At 44.2% G+C, this 21,413-nt stretch overlaps 1 protein-coding gene across 1 annotated transcript in view; it reads left to right on the forward strand.

Moving 5' to 3' along the window:
* LOC137384912 (semaphorin-3E-like) overlaps positions 1–21,413 on the forward strand; it is a 405,916-nt gene that overhangs the window by 142,807 nt on the left and 241,696 nt on the right. Inside the window, exon 2 of the mRNA XM_068059620.1 lies at positions 15,657–15,817. Within this exon, the coding sequence (XP_067915721.1) occupies positions 15,657–15,817 (161 nt within the window). The remainder of the gene's footprint in view (positions 1–15,656; positions 15,818–21,413) is intronic.

The following is a 21,413-nucleotide window of genomic DNA, read 5'->3' on the forward strand; positions in this document are numbered from 1 at the left end:
TATTTTTAGATTTCCTGGAGCTAGCATTGAGATCGTGAAGAGGTAGCACTGTGAAAGGTGATATCATAACTGCTCTGGAACCTGTGCTTCGCTTTAATTCCGAGTTACTGTCAATATTCATATCTAACTATTGCCAGTTTAAGGCTAGAAATTTTACTGTTTGTGATTGTTAAGGTATTATATGAATTAGTTAAATGTTTGTTCACAAAGACATTAACCTGTTTATTGTAAATGGGTTAATATCTCTGTTATCTTTCTCACACATAAATCTAGATTTGTAATGATGAAATTAGTGATAAAGCATTTAATATTTATCCTTTACTTGCTAACTCTATAGTTAAGAAGTTGACTTTTTTGAATAACAATCTGATGTCATTTTAACTATAAAATGTGCTTTATTTATTTTACCCTGTCCTTTAATAACTGTGCAGAGCTTACACAGCCCAACTCTTATTATGTATTTGTTTATCTGAAGGAAACAATTATGATGAGGATAAAATTTTGTTTTTTTTAATCTACTGTGAATGATCTGGAAATGCTTTGTTATTAAATTTATGAAAGACAATAGAAGTCCCATAAGATTTTTAATTTTACATTAATAATACTTGTATTTATACAGCACCTCATCACATTAAAATAGAGTTGATTCTTGGTGTGGTTGTTCCTGGTGAGGAGAGGTCCTGATGGGAAATCATGGGTTCAGAAACTCTGATTTAATTTAAATGGATGTAAAATCATGTTGTGTGGGACAGTAATTAACTGGAAGCATTGTCCAATCAGGGAATGAGTCCAAATATCTTGGTGTTTTGCATATGGACTGGGATCCAGACAAATTTCAAATATATTAGATTTGGAAAAATGTAGACTTTTTTATGGGGGGGGGGGTGCGGGGGGCTTTCAGCAGCTTTTTCTCATTGACTCTGTCTCTGAGGGACTTTTTAGGCTCAGGTGTATTTGCTAGCAGTGCCACAAGTCATTACACTCAGTAAAGTACAGGATGGGACAAATGAAGACAATGCTTCCAGTTAATCACTGCCCTACACAGCACGATTTTATATCCATTTAAATTAAATCAAAGTTTCTGAACCCATGATTTCCGATCAGGACCTCTCCTCACCAGGAACAACCACGCCAAGAATCAACTCTATTTTAATGTGATGAGATGCTGTATAAATACAGGTATTATTAATGTAAAATTAAAAATCTTGTGGGATTTCTATTGTATAAATTTAGAAAGAGAACTTCCAGATCATTCACAGTAAGTTTAAAAAAAAATCTTATCCCTCAGATTATACAGGGTAGCCTTTAGGAAAGTGACTGGAGGCAGGCTTAAGGTTTCATTACTGTAGTGTCAGAATTTATTCTAACAATCCTTTTCTCCTATTAGTTATTCCCTTATCTATTGACATCTATGACTCAGGACTCTTCCTGAAGTAAACCCTTGGTAGACGAGACTAACAGTCACTATGGCACATTCCATCTAACTGTGTAAGAGCTTGAAGTTAACATAAATCAAATTGCTAATGCAACTGAACATCGCTGTGTTCTTATCGTCTTGCTGGCTGGAGTATTAACTTATCATTTTAAATAACCAAGTACAAAGCTGGGTTTATCATGTTCCAAACAATGGATATGAGAAACATGTACTGTGCAGTACATCAACCAGTTTGATGTGAATCAGCTGGAGATGCTTCACAGTGGCAGCAGTGTGTACCGTCTACAAGATGCACTGCAGCAACTCACCACGCCTCTTCGACAGCACCCTCCAAACCCACGACCTCTACCACCTAGAAGGACAAGGGCAGCTAGCACATGGGAACACCAGCATTTGCAAGTTCCCCTCGAAGTCACACACCATCCTGACTTGGAACTATATCGCCATTCCTTCACTGTCACTGGGTCAAAATCCTGTGGGTGTACCAACCCCACATGAACTGCAGTGGTTCAGGAAGGCAGCTCACCAACGCCTTCTCAAGGGAAATTAGGGATGGGCAATAAATGCTGGCCTAGCCAGTGATGCCCACATCTCATGAATGAATAAATGCTCTTTTTTGAAAAATAAATTCAATGAACTAGAACTGAGGTCACCATATGTTAATAGTGACTTTGTATGGAGTGCGTTACAGAGTTTAGGGAGCCTAAACAAACAGTCACAAGACAGAAGCTGATTCACTAATACTATCCCAGTTTGTGTTAAACTGAATGATAATACAATATCTCTTTAATAAAAACAGGAAATACTGGAAATACTCAGCAGGTTAGGCAGCACTGTGGTGTAAGAAACAGTTTCTGCTGAAAGGTCATTGACATGAAATGTTGGGGGGGGGATTTTATACTCTCCCTCGTGATGGGTTTGGAGGCGGGGAGAGCATAACATCGAACGTGATGGTGGTGGGGAGGGTTTCCACCACCATCCCGCTTCTGCCAAAATTTAGTCCAGGACGGGAAGGCTTATGAATGGCCTTCCCACCCCCCCCTGCCAATTAAGACCCTTAACTTGACAATTAATCCGAATTTAGGGCCTCATCCCACCACCGCTGCAATCAGCCGTGTGGTGAGCGGACCCTGTCACCGCACGGGAAGCATGGCATGAAAAACCATGGTTGGTTCCCAGCTCTGCGGGTGGGAGGGGTTCCCTGTTAAAAGGCACTTAGTGCCTGAGCGAGGGACCTGACATCAGGAAGTGAGGGCCCGCTAAGAGCCACACCCCTGCCCTTGCTAACGACCCACCTCCCCTACGACTCCCACCCAGTAAGACCCCTCCCACCCTGACCTACCTGTGGCCTGGGTCCAGCGCTGCTCCTGGGCCTCGGGTAGGTTCTGCTCCAACAGCAGCCGCTGCCTCTGTGGTGGCGCAGCTCAGTGGTCAGCCTCTGATTGGCCTGCAGTTCTCCAAGGGCAGGACTTCTGGCAATGGGGTCTTTGATCCTGTAGAAGGCCCATCGCTGTCCACTTAAGTGCCTGATTGGCACTGGATTCAGTGGGCCTTCCAGAGATGAGGTATCATGGGACCTTCCGGGGAAGGGGCGACGTGGGGCCATGCGGAGAAGGGGCGACGTGGGGCCATGCGGAGAAGGGGCGACGTGGGGCCTTGCGGAGAAGGGGCGAAGCGGGGACTTGCGGAGAAGGGGCGAAGCGGGGACTTGCGGAGAAGGGGCGAAGCGGGGACTTGCGGAGAAGGGGCGAAGCGGGGACTTGCGGAGAAGGGGCGAAGCGGGGACTTGCGGAGAAGGGGCGAAGCGGGGACTTGCGGAGAAGGGGCGAAGCGGGGACTTGCGGAGAAGGGGCGAAGCGGGGACTTGCGGAGAAGGGGCGAAGCGGGGACTTCGGCGTTGCATTTTCCGGACGATGAGACCCCTGTTGCAAACATAAAATTCTGGCCATTAAATCTGTTCTTCTCTCCATAGATGCTGCCTGATCTGCTGAGTATTTCCAGCATTTCTGTTTGCATTTTGAGATTTCCAGCATCTGCAGTATTTTGCTTTTGTCCTGATATGATTGTTCTGTTAGTAGCAGTAATACAAGTAATAATAGGACGCTAACACTAGCAGTAGTATTTATGGCTTTTTATTATATAGCCTACAATAAATGACTAAGTGACATGAGTAATAGTTTTTGGAGACACTCGACTCTTGTCCCTTGACCTTACATGTTTCAATAAAATAAACATAGAAAATTTCAGCCTTTTGAAAAATGATTGCCTCATTTAATAATTCTATGAAGCAGTCTCCACTGGAATCAATAATAAGGTTTACCATCTTGCAGTGGTCTTTGTATAGAGATTGATATATCACCTGTCTTTGATGATTCTCTCTAAAGAGAATAAACAAAGCAGCCACATGTATTGAAGCAGTTTAATTCTTTGTTAACTTGGTTACACGTATTATTCTTGTTGGTATCTGTCAGGCCATGAATAAGTATAAAATATTATAAAACATATAAACAAGATAATAATTCTTACATAATTTATGTAAATGTATTCAGATAAATATATTTGCATGGGAAATAATGAATAATAATAATAATAACTTCAATACCTTTTTCCCACACTTTTCCCATATCCCTTTATGTCATTGGTATTTAGAAATCTGTCCATCTCTGCATTAAACATACTCAATGACTGAGCTTCCACAGCCCTCTGGGGTAGAGAATTCCAAAGATTCACAACCCTCTGAGTAAATAAATTTCCCCTCATCTCAGTCCAAGTGGCTTCCCCCTTATTTTGAAATCATGTCCCCTGGTTCAAGACTCCTCAACCAGGGGAAACATCTTACCTGCATCTACCCTGTCTATCCCTTTAAGTATTTTGTAGGCTTCAATGAGATCACCTCCTTTTCTGAATCTCTAGAGAATACAGTCCCAGTTTCCCCAATCTCTCTTCATAGGACAGTCCCACCATCTTGGGAACAAGTCTGATGAACCTTCATTGCACTCCCTCTATGGCAATAATATCCTTCCTAAGGTAAGGGAACCAAAACTGCACACAGCACTCCAAGTGCAGTTTAACCAAGGTTCTATACAATTGAAGCAAGACTTCACTACTCCTGTACTCAAATCCTCTGGGGAACATGGGTTTGAATCCCATCACAGCAGATGGTAAAATTTGAATTCAATTAATAAATCTGGAATTAAAAAGCTAGTCTAAACCATTGTCGATTGTCATAAAAAACCCATCTGATTCAATAATGTCCTTTAGGGAAGGAAATCAGCCATCCTTACCTGGTCTGTCCTACATGTGACTCCAGACCCACAGCAATGTGGTTGACTCTTAAATGCCCTCTGAAATGGCCCAGCAAGACACTCAGTTCAAGGGCAGTTAGGGATGGACAATAAATGCTGGCCTAGCCAGCGACGCCCACGTCACACGAACAAATAAAAAAAAAAGCTGCGGATGTATGTAAGAGAGAGAGAGAGAGAGACTCATGATGGAGATGCCCTCGAAGCAAAGATAGGAAATTTTCAATTTAAAAAGGCCACTGCTGCCAGGCAACCCCTCTACCCGATGGCCAGTGGCACAGCATACCCCTCTAACCGATGGCCAGTGGCACGGCATACCCCTCTAACCGATGGCCAGTGGCACAGCATACTCCTCTAACCGATGGCCAGTGGCACAGCATACCCCTCTACCCGATGGCCAGTGGCACAGCATGGTCCAATGGCTATGGCAGGTGCTGGTGAGCAGGATGGAGCATTTGCCCTGCCCCTCCATGCCAGTCTGTCGCCAGGTGGCCGCTTCCAACCGCTGGCAACGTTCCTACCTCAGTGGTGGGTCCGCAAGCTGACTGCAAAATTCCATTTGACTTCTGCTGAGTGGCCTTTCTAGGCCATTTAATTGTCCTCATAGGCTACCCAGCACTTGCAGGCGGGTAACCGAGAATGAAAATGGCCTGCAGGCAGGAATATGCCGGCAACCTGCATACTGTTTTCCGATGCCAATTTTCGGACCTTGCGGCCTGCGGTCCCACCTCCGAATGGGAATTAAAAATTCTACCCTAAAAGTCTATTTTATTGGACAGAGGTATAATGAGAAACTGACTGTTCTGGGGATAAATGGAACATCCTTCCCCTAACTTTGGGCGGTACAGTGGAGCAGTGGTTAGCACCGCAGTCTCATAGCTCCAGCGACCTGGGTTCAGTTCTGGGTACTGTCTGTGCAAATTTTGCAAGTTCTCCCTGTGACCGCGTGGGTTTTGCCGGGTGCTCCAGTTTCCTCCCACAGCCAAAGACTTGCAGGTTGATAGGTAAATTACAATGGCCAAATTGCCCCTAGTGTAGGTAGATGGTAGGAGAATGGTGTGGATGTAGTAGGGAATATGGGATTAGTTTAGTTTAGAGATACAGCACTGAAACAGGCCCTTCAGCCCACCGAGTCTGTGCCGACCATCAACCACCCATTTATACCAATCCTACACTAATTCCATATTCCTACCACATCCCCACTTGTCCCTGTATTTCCCTACCACCTACCTATACTAGGGGCAATTTATAATGGCCAATTTACCTATCAACCTGCAAGTCTTTGGCATGTGGGAGGAAACCGGAGCACCCGGAGGAAACCCACGCAGACACAGGGAGAACTTGCAAACTCCACACAGGCAGTACCCAGAATTGAAGCCAGGTCACTGGAGCTGTGAGGCTGCGGTGCTAACCACTGCGCCACTGTGCCGCCCCTTAATTAATGTAGGATTAGTATAAATGGATGATTGTTGGTCGGCACAGACTTGGTGGGCCGAAGGGCCTGTTTCAGTGCTGTATCTCGAAATAATAAAAAAATAAAAACACCCACTGGTTCAGCTCAATTCTTGTCAGGCCTTGGCAAAGAGACAGAAAACCAATTCCTAACATCAAATCCACCAAAAGCTTTTCCTCACACATGTGCTCCAAGTCTGGCGAAATTGGTGAAGTTTTAAGACCTTCTGAAACAGATTTTCTAAGTTAATTACAATAACTTTGATTTGTCAGTGCTACATTAGGCATGTGCATGGTACTCTGAACCAGGATCACATCCAGTTTCTCGGCCATTTATCTTGTCATTGTCTGTGGAGCCTTGTCATTTGAAATTTGCTTGCTACATTTGCCAAGCAAAAGGCAAAACTGATGTCAGGAAAGAATATCATGACTTTATTTCAGAAAGTTGGTCCCCCCATCATAGCATCTATCAGTTCTTTCTGCATGGATAGGCTGAGAGAGGGGGTGAATGGCTATCCTCTGTTATATCTATCTTGTGAATAGTGTCATTTTTCCCCACTTATTTTGATCATCAATGACGTCATGATTTCTTTTGCTGTATATAATGGCGTTATAGCATATCCAGCATTTCTTTGAATATCAGTAACAGTTTAATGATAACTGACTGCTTTCTCATTTCCTTATCAAGAGAACATAGAAATAATAGATTCATTTCTTCAGAAAGAAGGATTTGTACTTTAATGTTCTTAGGAAACTATAACTGTTCACAGCTATGAGTTACTTTTATGTGCAATCACTGTGAACGGTAACAATATACACACAGCAAGTTTCCACAAGCAGAAAATGAGATAAATTACCTGGAAATCTGTTTTGCTGGTAATGGCTGAAGGATGAATGTTGACCAAAACATTGTTAAAAACTCTTGTTATGGCCAGGTGTGAAGTGGGAAAATGGTTCCCCTCTCTTTCCTCCTCTCAATGACCACAGCTGGTGTTTTAAAAAGAATTTACTTGTCAATTTAGTGAGTGTCTAACTGTAAAAGACAGACACAGACAGGTTTTCTTGTAAGTTTTTACAGGAAAAGGAAATAGAGTTTATTGTTGTCAATACCCAATAAATAAAAATAATAAAAAACGCTCCAACTCACAGTCACACATGCAGCCAAGAACAAAGAACAAAGAACAAAGATAATTACAGCACAGGAACAGGCCCTTCGGCCCTCCAAGCCTGCGCCGATCCAGATCCTCTCTCTAAACATGTCGCCTATTTTCTAAGGTTCTGTATCTCTTTTCTTCCTGCCCATTCATGTATCTGTCTAGATACATCTTAAAAGAATCCATCGTGCCCGCATCTACCACCTCCGCTGGCAATGCGTTCCAGGTGCCCACCACCCTCTGCGTAAAGAACTTTCCACGCATATCCCCCCTAAACTTTTCCCCTTTCACTTTGAACTCGTGTCCTCTAGTAATTGAAACCCCCACTCTGGGAAAAAGCCTCTTGCTATCCACCCTGTCTATACCTCTCATGATTTTGTACACCTCAATCAGGTCCCCCCTCAACCTCCGTCTTTCTAATGAAAATAATCCTAATCTGCTCAACCTCTCTTCATAGCTAGCGCCCTCCATACCAGGCAACATCCTGGTGAACCTCCTCTGCACCCTCTCCAAAGCATCCACATCCTTTTGATAATGTGGCGACCAGAACTGTACGCAGTATTCCAAATGTGGCCGAACCAAAGTCCTATACAACTGTAACATGACCTGCCAACTCTTGTACTCAATGCCCCGTCCGATGAAGGAAAGCATGCCGTATGCCTTCTTGACCACTCTATTTACCTGCGTTGCCACCTTCAGGGAACAGTGGACCTGAACACCCAAATCTCTCTGGACATCAATTTTCCCCAGGACTTTTCCATTTACTGTATAGTTCACTCTTGAATTGGATCTTCCAAAATGCATCACCTCGCATTTGCCCTGATTGAACTCCATCTGCCATTTCTCTGCCCAACTCTCCAATCTATCTATATTCTGCTGTATTCTCTGACAGTCCCCTTCACTATCTGCTACTCCACCAATCTTAGTGTCGTCTGCAAATTTGCTAATCAGTCCACCTATACTTTCCTCCAAATCATTTATGTATATCACAAACAACAGTGGTCCCAGCACGGATCCCTGTGGAACACCACTGGTCACACGTCTCCATTTTGAGAAACTCCCTTCTACTGCTACTCTCTGTCTCCTGTTGCCCAGCCAGTTCTTTATCCATCTAGCTAGTACACCTTGGACCCCAAGCGCCTTCACTTTCTCCATCAGCCTGCCATGGGGAACCTTATCAAACGCCTTACTGAAGTCCATGTATATGACATCGACAGCCCTTCCCTCATCAATCAACTTTGTCACTTCCTCAAAGAATTCTATTAAGTTGGTAAGACATGACCTTCCCTGCACAAAACCATGTTGCCTATCACTGATGAGCCCATTTTCTTCCAAATGGAAATAGATCCTATCCCTCAGTATCTTCTCCAGCAGCTTCCCTACCACTGACGTCAGGCTCACCGGTCTATAATTACCTGGATTATCCCTGCTACCCTTCTTAAACAAGGGGACAACATTAGCAATTCTCCAGTCCTCCGGGACCTCACCCGTGTTTAAGGATGCTGCAAAGATATCTGTTAAGGCCCCAGCTATTTCCTCTCTCGCTTCCCTCAGTAACCTGGGATAGATCCCATCCGGACCTGGGGACTTGTCCACCTTAATGCCCTTTAGAATACCCAACACTTCCTCCCTCCTTATGCCAACTTGACCTAGAGTAATCAAACATCTGTTCCTAACCTCAACATCCGTCATGTCCCTCTCCTCGGTGAATACCGATGCAAAGTACTCGTTTAGAATCTCACCCATTTTCTCTGAGTCCAAGCATAACATTCCTCCTTTGTCCTTTAGTGGGCCAATCCTTTCTCTAGTTACCCTCTTTCTCCTTATATATGAATAAAAGGCTTTGGGATTTTCCTTAACCCTGTTTGCTAAAGATATTTCATGACCCCTTTTAGCCCTCTTAATTCCTCGTTTCAGATTGGTCCTACATTCCCGATATTCTTTCAAAGCTTCGTCTTTCATCAGCCGCCTAGACCTTATGTATGCTTCCTTTTTCCTCTTAGCTAGTCTCACAATTTCACCTGTCATCCATGGTTCCCTAATCTTGCCATTTCTATCCCTCATTTTCACAGGAACATGTCTCTCCTGCACGCTAATCAACCTCTCTTTAAAAGCCTCCCACATATCACATGTGGATTTACCTTCAAATAGCTGCTCCCAATCTACATTTCCCAGCTCCTGCCGAATTTTGGTGTAGTTGGCCTTCCCCCAATTTAGCACTCTCCCTTTTGGACCACTCTCGTCTTTGTCCATGAGTATTTTAAAGCTTACGGAATTGTGATCACTATTCCCAAAGTAGTCCCCTACTGAAACTTCAACAACCTGGCCGGGCTCATTCCCCAACACCAGGTCCAGTATGGCCCCTTCCCGAGTTGGACTATTTACATACTGCTCTAGAAAACCCTCCTGGATGCTCCTTACAAATTCTGCTCCATCTGGACCTCTAACACTAAGCGAATCCCAGTCAATGTTGGGAAAATTAAAATCTCCTATCACCACCACCCTGTTGCTCCTACATCTTTCCATAATCTGTTTACATATTTGTACCTCTATGTCACGCTCGCTGTTGGGAGGCCTGTAGTACAGCCCCAACATTGTTACCGCACCCTTCCTATTTCTGAGTTCTGTCCATATTGCCTCACTGCTCGAGTCCTCCATAGTGCCCTCCTTCAGCACAGCTGAGATATCCTCTTTGACCAGTAATGCAACTCCTCCACCCCTTTTACCTCCCTCTCTATCCCGCCTGAAGCATCGATATCCTGGGATATTTAGTTGCCAATCATGCCCTTCCCTCAACCAAGTCTCAGTAATAGCAATAACATCATACTCCCAGGTACTAATCCAAGCCCTAAGTTCATCTGCCTTACCTACTACACTTCTTGCATTAAAACAAATGCACCTCAGACCACCAGTCCCTTTATATTCATCATCTGCTCCCTGCCTGCTCTTCCCCTTAGTCACACTGACTTCATTATCTAGTTCCTTACAGGCTTTTGTTACTACCTCCTTACTGTCACCTGACCTCAATTGGTTCCCATCCCCCTGCCACATTAGTTTAAACCCTCCCCAACAGCGTTAGCAAAAGCACCTCCAAGGACATTGGTTCCAGTCCGGCCCAGGTGTAGACCGTCCAATTTGTAATAGTCCCACCTCCCCCAGAACCGGTCCCAATGTCCCAAAAATCTGAACCCCTCCTTCCTGCAGCATCTCTCAAGCCACGCATTCATCCTGACTATTCTTTCATTTTTACTCTGACTATCACGTGGCACTGGTAGTAATCCTGAGATTACTACCTTTGAGGTCCTACTTTTTAACTTGGCTCCTAACTCCCTAAACTCTGCATGTAGGACCTCATCCCGTTTTTTACCTATATCATTAGTGCCTATGTGCACAATGACAACTGGCTGTTCACCCTCCCCCTTTAGAATGTTCTGCAGCCGATCTGAGACGTCCCTGACCCGTGCACCTGGGAGGCAACATACCATTCGGGAGCCTAGTTTTCGACCACAGAACCGCCTATCTACTCCCCTTACAATTGAATCCCCTACGACTATAGCCCTTCCACTCTTTTTCCCGCCCTTCGGAACAGCAGAGCCAGCCACGGTGCCATGGACCTGGCTACTGCTGCCTTCCCCTGGTGAGCCATCTCCCTCAACAGTATCCAAAACGGTATACTTGTTTTGGAGGGAGATGACCGCAGGGGACTCCTGCGCTGCCTTCCTGCTCTTTCTCTGCCTTTTGGTCACCCATTCCCTTTCTCCCTCAGCAATCCTAATCTGCGGTGTGACCAATTCACTAAACGTGCTATCCACGACCTCCTCAGCATCGCGCATGCTCCAAAGTGAGTCCATCCGCAGCTCGAGAGCCGTCATGCGGTCTAACAAGAGCTGCAGCTGGACACACTTCCTGCACGTGAAGGAGGCAGGGTCATCAGCCATGTCCCTGAGCTCCCACATTGAGCAAGAGGAGCATGATACGGGTCTGAGATCTCCTGCCATTTTTAATCTTAAGTTTAAACTTAGTTAAATGAAAAAGGAACGAAAAGTTTTTACCAATCACAATAAAACCAGAGAAATCGAAAAAGCCTTACCTTATAAACACCCCACCGAGTCCTTTTTTTTTGGTTAGAGGAGGAGGGCGGGTGGGAGACACTACAAGTGTGGTGTCTCGGGTTCAGAAACCGCCCAAATATATAGTGTTTTACTTACCCAGCAGCCCCCTGGCCTCCGCCGAAAAACAAAAGGAAATTAAATTTACTTTCAAACGGACTTTCCCAGCTGCTCACTCGCTCACACGCTGCTCCCGAAAAAGCTGCTACACTGAAAGGAAAGTTATTTTAAACCGCCCAAATATATAGTGTTTTACATACCCAGCAGCCCCCTGGCCTCCGCCGAAAAACAAAAGGAAATTAAATTTACTTTCAAACGGACTTTCCCAGCTGCTCACTCGCTCACACGCTGCTCCCGAAAAAGCTGCTACACTGAAAGGAAAGTTATTTTAAACCGCCCAAATATATAGTGTTTTACATACCCAGCAGCCCCCTGGCCTCCGCCGAAAAACAAAAGGAAATTAAATTTACTTTCAAACGGACTTTCCCAGCTGCTCACTCGCTCACACGCTGCTCCCGAAAAAGCTGCTGCACTGAAAGGAAAGTTATTTTAAACCGCCCAAATATATAGTGTTTTACATACCCAGCAGCCCCCTGGCCTCCGCCGAAAAACAAAAGGAAATTAAATTTACTTTCAAACGGACTTTCCCAGCTGCTCACTCGCTCACACGCTGCTCCCGAAAAAGCTGCTACACTGAAAGGAAAGTTATTTTAAACCGCCCAAATATATAGTGTTTTACATACCCAGCAGCCCCCTGGCCTCCGCCGAAAAACAAAAGGAAATTAAATTTACTTTCAAACGGACTTTCCCAGCTGCTCACTCGCTCACACGCAGCTCCCGAAAAAGCTGCTGCACTGAAAGGAAAGTTATTTTAAACCGCCCAAATATATAGTGTTTTACATACCCAGCAGCCCCCTGGCCTCCGCCGAAAAACAAAAGGAAATTAAATTTACTTTCAAACGGACTTTCCCAGCTGCTCACTCGCTCACACGCTGCTCCCGAAAAAGCTGCTGCACTGAAAGGAAAGTTATTTTAAACCGCCCAAATATATAGTGTTTTACTTACCCAGCAGCCCCCTGGCCTCCGCCGAAAAACAAAAGGAAATTAAATTTACTTTCAAACGGACTTTCCCAGCTGCTCACTCGCTCACACGCTGCTCCCGAAAAAGCTGCTGCACTGAAAGGAAAGTTATTTTAAACCGCCCAAATATATAGTGTTTTACATACCCAGCAGCCCCCTGGCCTCTGCCGAAAAACAAAAGGAAATTAAATTTACTTTCAAACGGACTTTCCCAGCTGCTCACTCGCTCACACGCTGCTCCCGAAAAAGCTGCTGCACTGAAAGGAAAGTTATTTTAAACCGCCCAAATATATAGTGTTTTACTTACCCAGCAGCCCCCTGGCCTCCGCCGAAAAACAAAAGGAAATTAAATTTACTTTCAAACGGACTTTCCCAGCTGCTCACTCGCTCACACGCTGCTCCCGAAAAAGCTGCTGCACTGAAAGGAAAGTTATTTTAAACCGCCCAAATATATAGTGTTTTACATACCCAGCAGCCCCCTGGCCTCCGCCGAAAAACAAAAGGAAATTAAATTTACTTTCAAACGGACTTTCCCAGCTGCTCACTCGCTCACACGCTGCTCCCGAAAAAGCTGCTGCACTGAAAGGAAAGTTATTTTAAACCGCCCAAATATATAGTGTTTTACTTACCCAGCAGCCCCCTGGCCTCCGCCGAAAAACAAAAGGAAATTAAATTTACTTTCAAACGGACTTTCCCAGCTGCTCACTCGCTCACACGCTGCTCCCGAAAAAGCTGCTGCACTGAAAGGAAAGTTATTTTAAACCGCCCAAATATATAGTGTTTTACATACCCAGCAGCCCCCTGGCCTCTGCCGAAAAACAAAAGGAAATTAAATTTACTTTCAAACGGACTTTCCCAGCTGCTCACTCGCTCACACGCTGCTCCCGAAAAAGCTGCTGCACTGAAAGGAAAGTTATTTTAAACCGCCCAAATATATAGTGTTTTACTTACCCAGCAGCCCCCTGGCCTCCGCCGAAAAACAAAAGGAAATTAAATTTACTTTCAAACGGACTTTCCCAGCTGCTCACTCGCTCACACGCTGCTCCCGAAAAAGCTGCTGCACTGAAAGGAAAGTTATTTTAAACCGCCCAAATATATAGTGTTTTACTTACCCAGCAGCCCCCTGGCCTCCGCCGAAAAACAAAAGGAAATTAAATTTACTTTCAAACGGACTTTCCCAGCTGCTCACTCGCTCACACGCTGCTCCCGAAAAAGCTGCTGCACTGAAAGGAAAGTTATTTTAAACTGCCCAAATATATAGTGTTTTACTTACCCAGCAGCCCCCTGGCCTCCGCCGAAAAACAAAAGGAAATTAAATTTACTTTCAAACGGACTTTCCCAGCTGCTCACTCGCTCACACGCTGCTCCCGAAAAAGCTGCTGCACTGAAAGGAAAGTTATTTTAAACCGCCCAAATATATAGTGTTTTACTTACCCAGCAGCCCCCTGGCCTCCGCCGAAAAACAAAAGTTAATTAAATTTACTTTCAAACGGACTTTCCCAGCTGCTCACTCGCTCACACGCTGCTCCCGAAAAAGCTGCTGCACTGAAAGGAAAGTTGTTTTAAACCGCCCAAATATATAGTGTTTTACTTACCCAGCAGCCCCCTGGCCTCCGCCGAAAAACAAAAGGAAATTAAATTTACTTTCAAACGGACTTTCCCAGCTGCTCACTCGCTCACACGCTGCTCCCGAAAAAGCTGCTGCACTGAAAGGAAAGTTATTTTAAACCGCCCAAATATATAGTGTTTTACTTACCCAGCAGCCCCCTGGCCTCCGCCGAAAAACAAAAGGAAATTAAATTTACTTTCAAACGGACTTTCCCAGCTGCTCACTCGCTCACACGCTGCTCCCGAAAAAGCTGCTGCACTGAAAGAGATTCACACACACACACAGAAATAGGTTACTCGGAGGGAGGGTAAGTTAATTTGTTTAAGAGCGTCCAAAAGAAAGTCAATCGTATATGAATCCTAAAGGTTGATTCATTGAATGGTTTGAGACTGTGTTTGGTGATTTTTCCTGGATTCTGTGCAAAGCTGATTTATAGGCTTGATAGACGATCTCTGTCTTTTCCTCTGAAATCAGCAGCTGTTTGGTTTATGTGTTTGGCTGGTCAGATACAGGCAGGGCACGTCCTTGCAGAATGGCTGCAGAGAGAGAGAAGGATCACAAGTTCTCTTCTCACTGTTACCCATTCATATGACTCTGACTCGTTCTGAAGAAGCAGTCACTTTCTAACACAAAGGGTTAGCTTGCTACCACAATCTAGCCAGTTACCAAATATGGTCAGAGAAAGCTGGGAAATCCTCATTCCAGGTCCCTTGTCTAAAGTTTTGGGGCCTTGCTGGGTACAATCGGCCGGGTCCTGATAAGGCATGGACCGTCAGTTGGGTGGGGGAGTCCTGGAGTGTAGTGGGGGTGGTTGGGGCTTTAGGTGGCAGCCCTCTGTGGGGCACAGGGTGCCCAATCAGGAGCGCTCCCTCCCAGCCCACAAGCAGCGGCCTTCTGTGGGCCCTAAGGTGCCGCTGCCGAGAGTAAAATACCAGTTATTTGGCCACTTAAGGGCATTGATTGACCTAGGGTGGGCGGGCAGGGGCGGGAAGGCATCGGGAACGGCATCTCCCCTGCCTCCCACTCAATGTTACAACCCCATGCCCCCATCACCAGCCCAATCCTTTGGGGGAGGTGTGGGGTGACATTCTGGCTATTATGTCTGAATGTCTGTGAGTAGTTCAGGTAATGGGCCATTCACACTCTTCTAAGCTGATTGTTCTGTTGGTTCACTTCCAGATAGCCTGGCTCCTTTCTGATAGCTTTGTAAATATGCAAGGTCAATTCATGTAAATGTTTGGCCATTTCATGAACTGCTGTTTATGCAGTTTTTCAATCTTTTACATCTGTCACCCCCTCCCCAGAAGCTCAATTTAACATCTGAAACTCTGCACCCCTGACAATGCGATACTTACTCCATTGCATTGAGGTGTTCGCCGAGATTATGTGTGCCAGTCCTTGCATTGGGACGCAAACCCAAAACCTTCCAGCATGGTGACACTGCGCCAAAGCAACTATTTTCATGTTTGCCTAAATTTCCATAACTTATTTTCAGTCTTTTCCTTTTTTTTCCAGAGTTGTGGGAACTGAACAGGACCAGGGTTTTCCATGGGCCTCGTGGATTCCTCGACCTGCGAACATTGCTGTTGGATGAGTATCAGGATCGTCTATTTGTGGGAGGCAGAGACCTTGTGTATTCGCTCAGCTTGGATCACATCAATGAGGATTACCGAGAGGTAAAGTAATGCAAGCTCACTGGAGATACACAGACAGTCTTTCCACTGTGGGGATTCATTTATTCATAACTCCAACTTCTCCTTAAAACATTTGGAAAACAGAGGTCACAGGATCACATTTTCAAACATGTCAATAGTTTCTTGAGGTAACAATTCTACTAGTCCACATAATATTTGATGGTCTATTGCATGTCCTAAGGTGCTTTTAATTGTATTTCTAAAGGACAATCCTTCCCCCCCCCACCCCCCACCCCCCCGCACCCCCAATGTGTTTCAGTGTACTTTAACTGGCATATACATTAGTGCATATTAATGAATACATAACAACTTGCATTTATATAGTGCCTTTATCATAATAAAATGTCCGAAAGCACTTCACAGGAGCATTAGAAAGCACATTTGCCACCAAGTCACATTAGTTGATATTAGGGCAGATGGCCAAAAGCTTGGTCAAAGAGATCAGTTTTAAGGAGCACCTTAAAGGTGTTATGGAAGTGATTTTTTTTTTTGAAGATTTTTTTGAGGAATTCATAGCCAAACTAAATAAATGTTGGACCAATTTTTTTTCCAAGAGGGCACTGAAAGAACTGGTTTGGCAACAATGTTTACTGGTTGTCACATGACTCAAGTTAAAACTAGAACAGAAACCCTGGTAACAGGGGAAGAGGTGGGCAGAGAAGTCAGTCGCACGTCCCTTGATAGAACAAGCCAGGAAGCAGCAGAACATAGCTGTGAGAGCAGAAAAACACTCAAGCTTTTGTAGAGTCAATGTTTTACCTTCTGGAATGAGATCAAGTTAGCCGCTGCTGAAGAAGTGTCAAGGAAGGAGAGAAGACCTCAACCCAGCTCGCTTTCCAGCACCTCTAAAAGACTCTGAGAAGTCCACTGTGTCAATTCATCTTGTCTCCTGTCTTTAAAGAAAGCCTGCTAAATTAATTCTCGACGCTGCCTGATAAGAACTGTTCTAAAAGATCTCAGTGGCCTGTCTACGTGTACTTGGAAGTTAGACTGTGTGCCAGTTTTGGAACATAAAATATCTCATCTGCTGTTTTCTTCAGGAATGAGCAAATATGCAACCCAAGTGTTTTTTTCTGTCTGTAACAGAGCTCTGAACCAAAATCCCTTTTACTTTTCCGTTTAACCACTGTATGTATGCGTGTGTGTGTATGTGAGCGTGAGAGGTTAAGGTAAAAAGGGGACTTTAAAATTTCAATCAGTGTGTTTATGCTTTACTTCATTACTGGTTAAGACTTGTTTTATAATAAACTGATATTTTTGTTTCTATTAAAGAAACATGGTTAGTGTGTTTTATTCTGGGAAAAATAGAGTACATGATTGACTGTATTGGTAAGTGGGAAAATGTAAATATATGTTGTGGCCTGTGGAGAAGTGGGACTAGAATAAAGAGTGCATTCCTCCCGCCTCAGTCATAACAAAAGAGGAAAGCGAGATATTGAGGGAATACAGAGCTTAGGGCCTAGGGAACTGAAGGCACGGGCACCAATGGTGGAACAATTAAAATTGGGGATGCTCAAGAGGTCAGAATTATATGAGTGCAGATACCTCTGAGGGTTGTGGGGCTGGAGAAAATTACAGAGATAGGGAGGGGTGAGGCTCTGAGGGATTTGAAAACAAGGATGAAATTTTAAAATTGAGATGTTGCTGGACCAGGAACCAATGAAGGTCAACGAGAGGTGATGGGCAAATGGGATTTGGTGCAGTTTAAGACACGGGCAGTAGAGCTTTGGATGAATCCAAGTTTATGGAGAGTAGAACGTGGGAGACCAGCCAGGAATGTGTTGGAATAGCGAAATCTAGAGGTAACAAAGTTATGGACAAGACTTGCATAAAATCTATACTATAAACTATATACAAAACAAATGTATTTAAAACTTCTGACCTAGAAATTGAATCATGCTGTACCCCTTTTACAGCATTGGCATCTATGCTCATTCTGAACTGGAGGTGTGCCATGTGTCATATTGGATCGGGTTGCTCCAGAAGTATCTATGACGAGTGGTGGAAGTATTAAAAACCTCATTCTAATACTTAATTAAATTTCCTATGCTTGTTATTGTATCTTTTGTAAAATGGGTCCACTCAGCGCCAGACTCCCCATGAGATAAACTCGCTCGGCAACACAAACCCTTCAGCAATGCTATTTAAAGGCTCATCCACTCTACACATTAATTGCTGCTGTGCCTTTTTCAGCTGCCGATTAATATGTTGGAATTTTTTTTGGCCTATTTTTCACCTTCTAGCACTGAATTTCAGCTGACAAGTTTTTTTTTGTTGTAGCTGGACTGCTTTTGTCTGCCTTCAAAACAGTTTTATTCCAGTCATAGGCAGTCTGGTAAACCTGCCTTTGGGCTAGAGGATAAGGGGGAGCAGTGAATAAGGCAGGAGCAGCTGGGAGGCAAAGGGTTCCCACAGAATCTTTTCAGGGAACACTTTTCCTACCTCAACTTCACTGAGGAGCAATATGTCAGAAGCCTTTACTTCACCAAGGGGACTGCCAACAAGCACTGGAACTTCAATCCAGGACATGTACTGCACTGCCTGTGGCTGTCAGAGGCACTGCGGCTCTTCGCATTTACGCAATGGGCTCCTTCCATGCTGCAGCGCTGTGTACTGCTACATCCAGAAAGTCACTGAAGCATTCTAAAGCAGGACAAACACGTACATCACTTTCCCATCGGACAGAGTGAAGCAGGATAAGGAGGCACAAGGCTTCAGGGTCCTGAGAGCCATAGACTGCAGCCACATTGCCTTTTTGTGCTTGCCATGGTATTAATCAAGAAGTTAAAGAAGCATGTAGCTTGGATAATACAGTAATCATGGGTGACTTCAATCTGCATAAAGACTGGGTAAACCTAATAAGCATTAATGCTGTGGAGGACGAGTTTCTGGAGTGTATTAGGGATAGCTTTCTAGAACAGTATGTTGAGGAACTGACTAGAGAACGGGTTATGTTAGATCTAGTATTATGTAATGAGAAAGGGCTAATTAATAATCTGGTTGTAAAAGACCCTTTTGGGATGAGTGACCATAATATGATAGAATTTTACATTATGTCTGAAAGTGAGATAGTTTAGTCTGAAGCCAGGGTGTTAAATTTGAACAAAGTAAATTATGAAGGTATGAGGGACAAATTGGCTGAGGTGGATTGGGAAAATACATTAAAAGGTTTTACAGTACATAGGCAATGGATAGTCTTCAAAGAATTATTACATAGTTTACAGCAACTATACATTCCTTCAAGGCACAAAAAACCCAAAAGTAAAGGCAGTCAACCGTGGCTAACAAAGGAAGTTAAAGATTGTATAAGATTAAAAGAAAAGGCCTATAAAGTTGCCAGAAATAGTAGTAATCCTGAGGATTGGGAGGATTTTAGAATACAGCAAAGGAGAACACAGAAACTGATAAAGAAAGGGAGAATAGAATATGAATGTAAACTAGCAAAAACATAATGGACTGTTAAAGCTTGTGCAGGTAGATAAAAAGAAAACGTATGGCTAAGACAAATGTGGGTCCATTACAGGCAGAGTCAGGAGAATTTATAATCAGGAATAGAGAAATGGCAGAGTAGCTGAATGATTACTTTGTGTCTGTCTTCACTGAGGAAGATACAAGAAATCTCCCAGAATTAGAGATCCAAGGGATTCGGGGGAATGAGGAATTGAGGGAAATTAGTATTAGTAAGAAGGTTGTATTGGAGAAATTAATAAGGCTGAAGGTTGATAAGTCCCAAGTACCTGATATTCTGCATCCCAGAGTGTTGAAAGAGGTAATTGTGGAGATAGTGGATGCATTGGTGATCATCTTCCAAAATTCTCTAGATTCTGGAATGGTTCCTGCAGATTGGAAGGCAGCAAATGTCACCCCACTATTTAAGAAGGGAGGGAGAGAGAAAACAGGGAACTACAGACCTGTTAGCCTTACATCAGTAGTAGGGAAAATGCTAGAATCTATTCTAAAGGATGTGATAAATGGACACTTGGATAATAATGATCTGATTGGGCAAAGGCCCAATCGTGTTTCCCCAATCTTTCTTTATAGGACAGTCCCACCATCCCGGGAACAAGTCTGGTGAACCTTTGTTGCACTCCCTCAATGGCAATAATATCCTTCCTAAGGTAAGGGGACCAAAACTGCACACACTACTTCAGGTGTGGTCTAACCAAGGTTCTATACAATTGAAGCAAGACTTCACTGTGGGAGTTATTAGAATTAGAATTAGAATTAGAATATTACAGCGCAGTACAGGCCCTTCGGCCCTCGAAGTTGCGCCGATCATCTGACCTACACTATTCCATTTACATCCATATGTCTATCCAATGACCACTTAAATGCCCTTAAAGTTGGCGAGTCTACTACTGTTGCAGGCAGGGCGTTCCACGCCCCGACTACTCTCTGCGTAAAGAAACTACCTCTGACATCTGTCCTATATCTTTCACCCCTCAACTTAAAGCTATGTCCCCTCGTGTTTGCCATCCTCATCCGAGGAAAAAGACTCTCACTATCCACCCTATCTAACCCTCTGATTATCTTGTATGTCTCTATTAAGTCACCTCTCCTCCTCCTTCTCTCTAACGAAAACAACCCCAAGTCCCTCAGCCTTTCCTCGTAAGACCTTCCTTCCATACCAGGCAACATCCTAGTAAATCTCCTCTGCACCCTTTCCAAAGCTTCGACATCCTTCCTATAATGCGGTGACCAGAACTGCACGCAATACTCCAGGTGCGGCCTCACCAGAGTTTTGTACAGCTGCATCATGACCCCGTGGCTCTGAAACTCGATCCCCCTACTAATAAAGGCTAACACACCATATGCCTTCTTAACAGCCCTATTAACCTGGGTAGCAACTTTCAGGGATTTATGTACCTGGATACCAAGATCTCTCTGCTCATCTACACTACCAAGAATCTTCCCATTAGCCCAGTACTCTGCATTGCTGTTACTCCTTCCAAAGTGAATCACCTCACACTTCTCCGCATTAAACTCCATTTGCCATCTCTCAGCCCAGCTCTGCAGCCTATCTATGTCCCTCTGTACCCTACAACACCCTTCGACACTATCCACAACTCCACCGACCTTCGTGTCATCCGCAAATTTACTAACCCACCCTTCTACACCCTCATCCAGGTCGTTTATAAAAATGACAAACAGCAGTGGCCCCAAAACAGAACCTTGCGGTACACCACTAGTAACTAAACTCCAGGATGAACATTTGCCATCAACCACCACCCTCTGTCTTCTTTCAGCTAGCCAATTTCTGATCCAAAGCTCTAAATCACCTTCAACCCCATACTTCCGTATTTTCTGCAATAGCCTACCGTGGGGAACCTTATCAAACGCCTTACTGAAATCCATATACACCACATCCACGGCTTTACCCTCATCCACCTGTTTGGTCACCTTCTCGAAAAACTCAATAAGGTTTGTGAGGCACGACCTACCTTTCACAAAACCGTGCTGACTATCGCAAATGAACTTATTCTTTTCAAGATGATTATAAATCCTGTCTCTTATAACCTTTTCCAACATTTTACCCACAACCGAAGTAAGGCTCACAGGTCTATAATTACCAGGGCTG

The sequence above is a fragment of the Heterodontus francisci genome, chromosome 27 (assembly GCF_036365525.1).
Source record: "Heterodontus francisci isolate sHetFra1 chromosome 27, sHetFra1.hap1, whole genome shotgun sequence".
NCBI classification, from domain to species: domain Eukaryota; kingdom Metazoa; phylum Chordata; class Chondrichthyes; order Heterodontiformes; family Heterodontidae; genus Heterodontus; species Heterodontus francisci.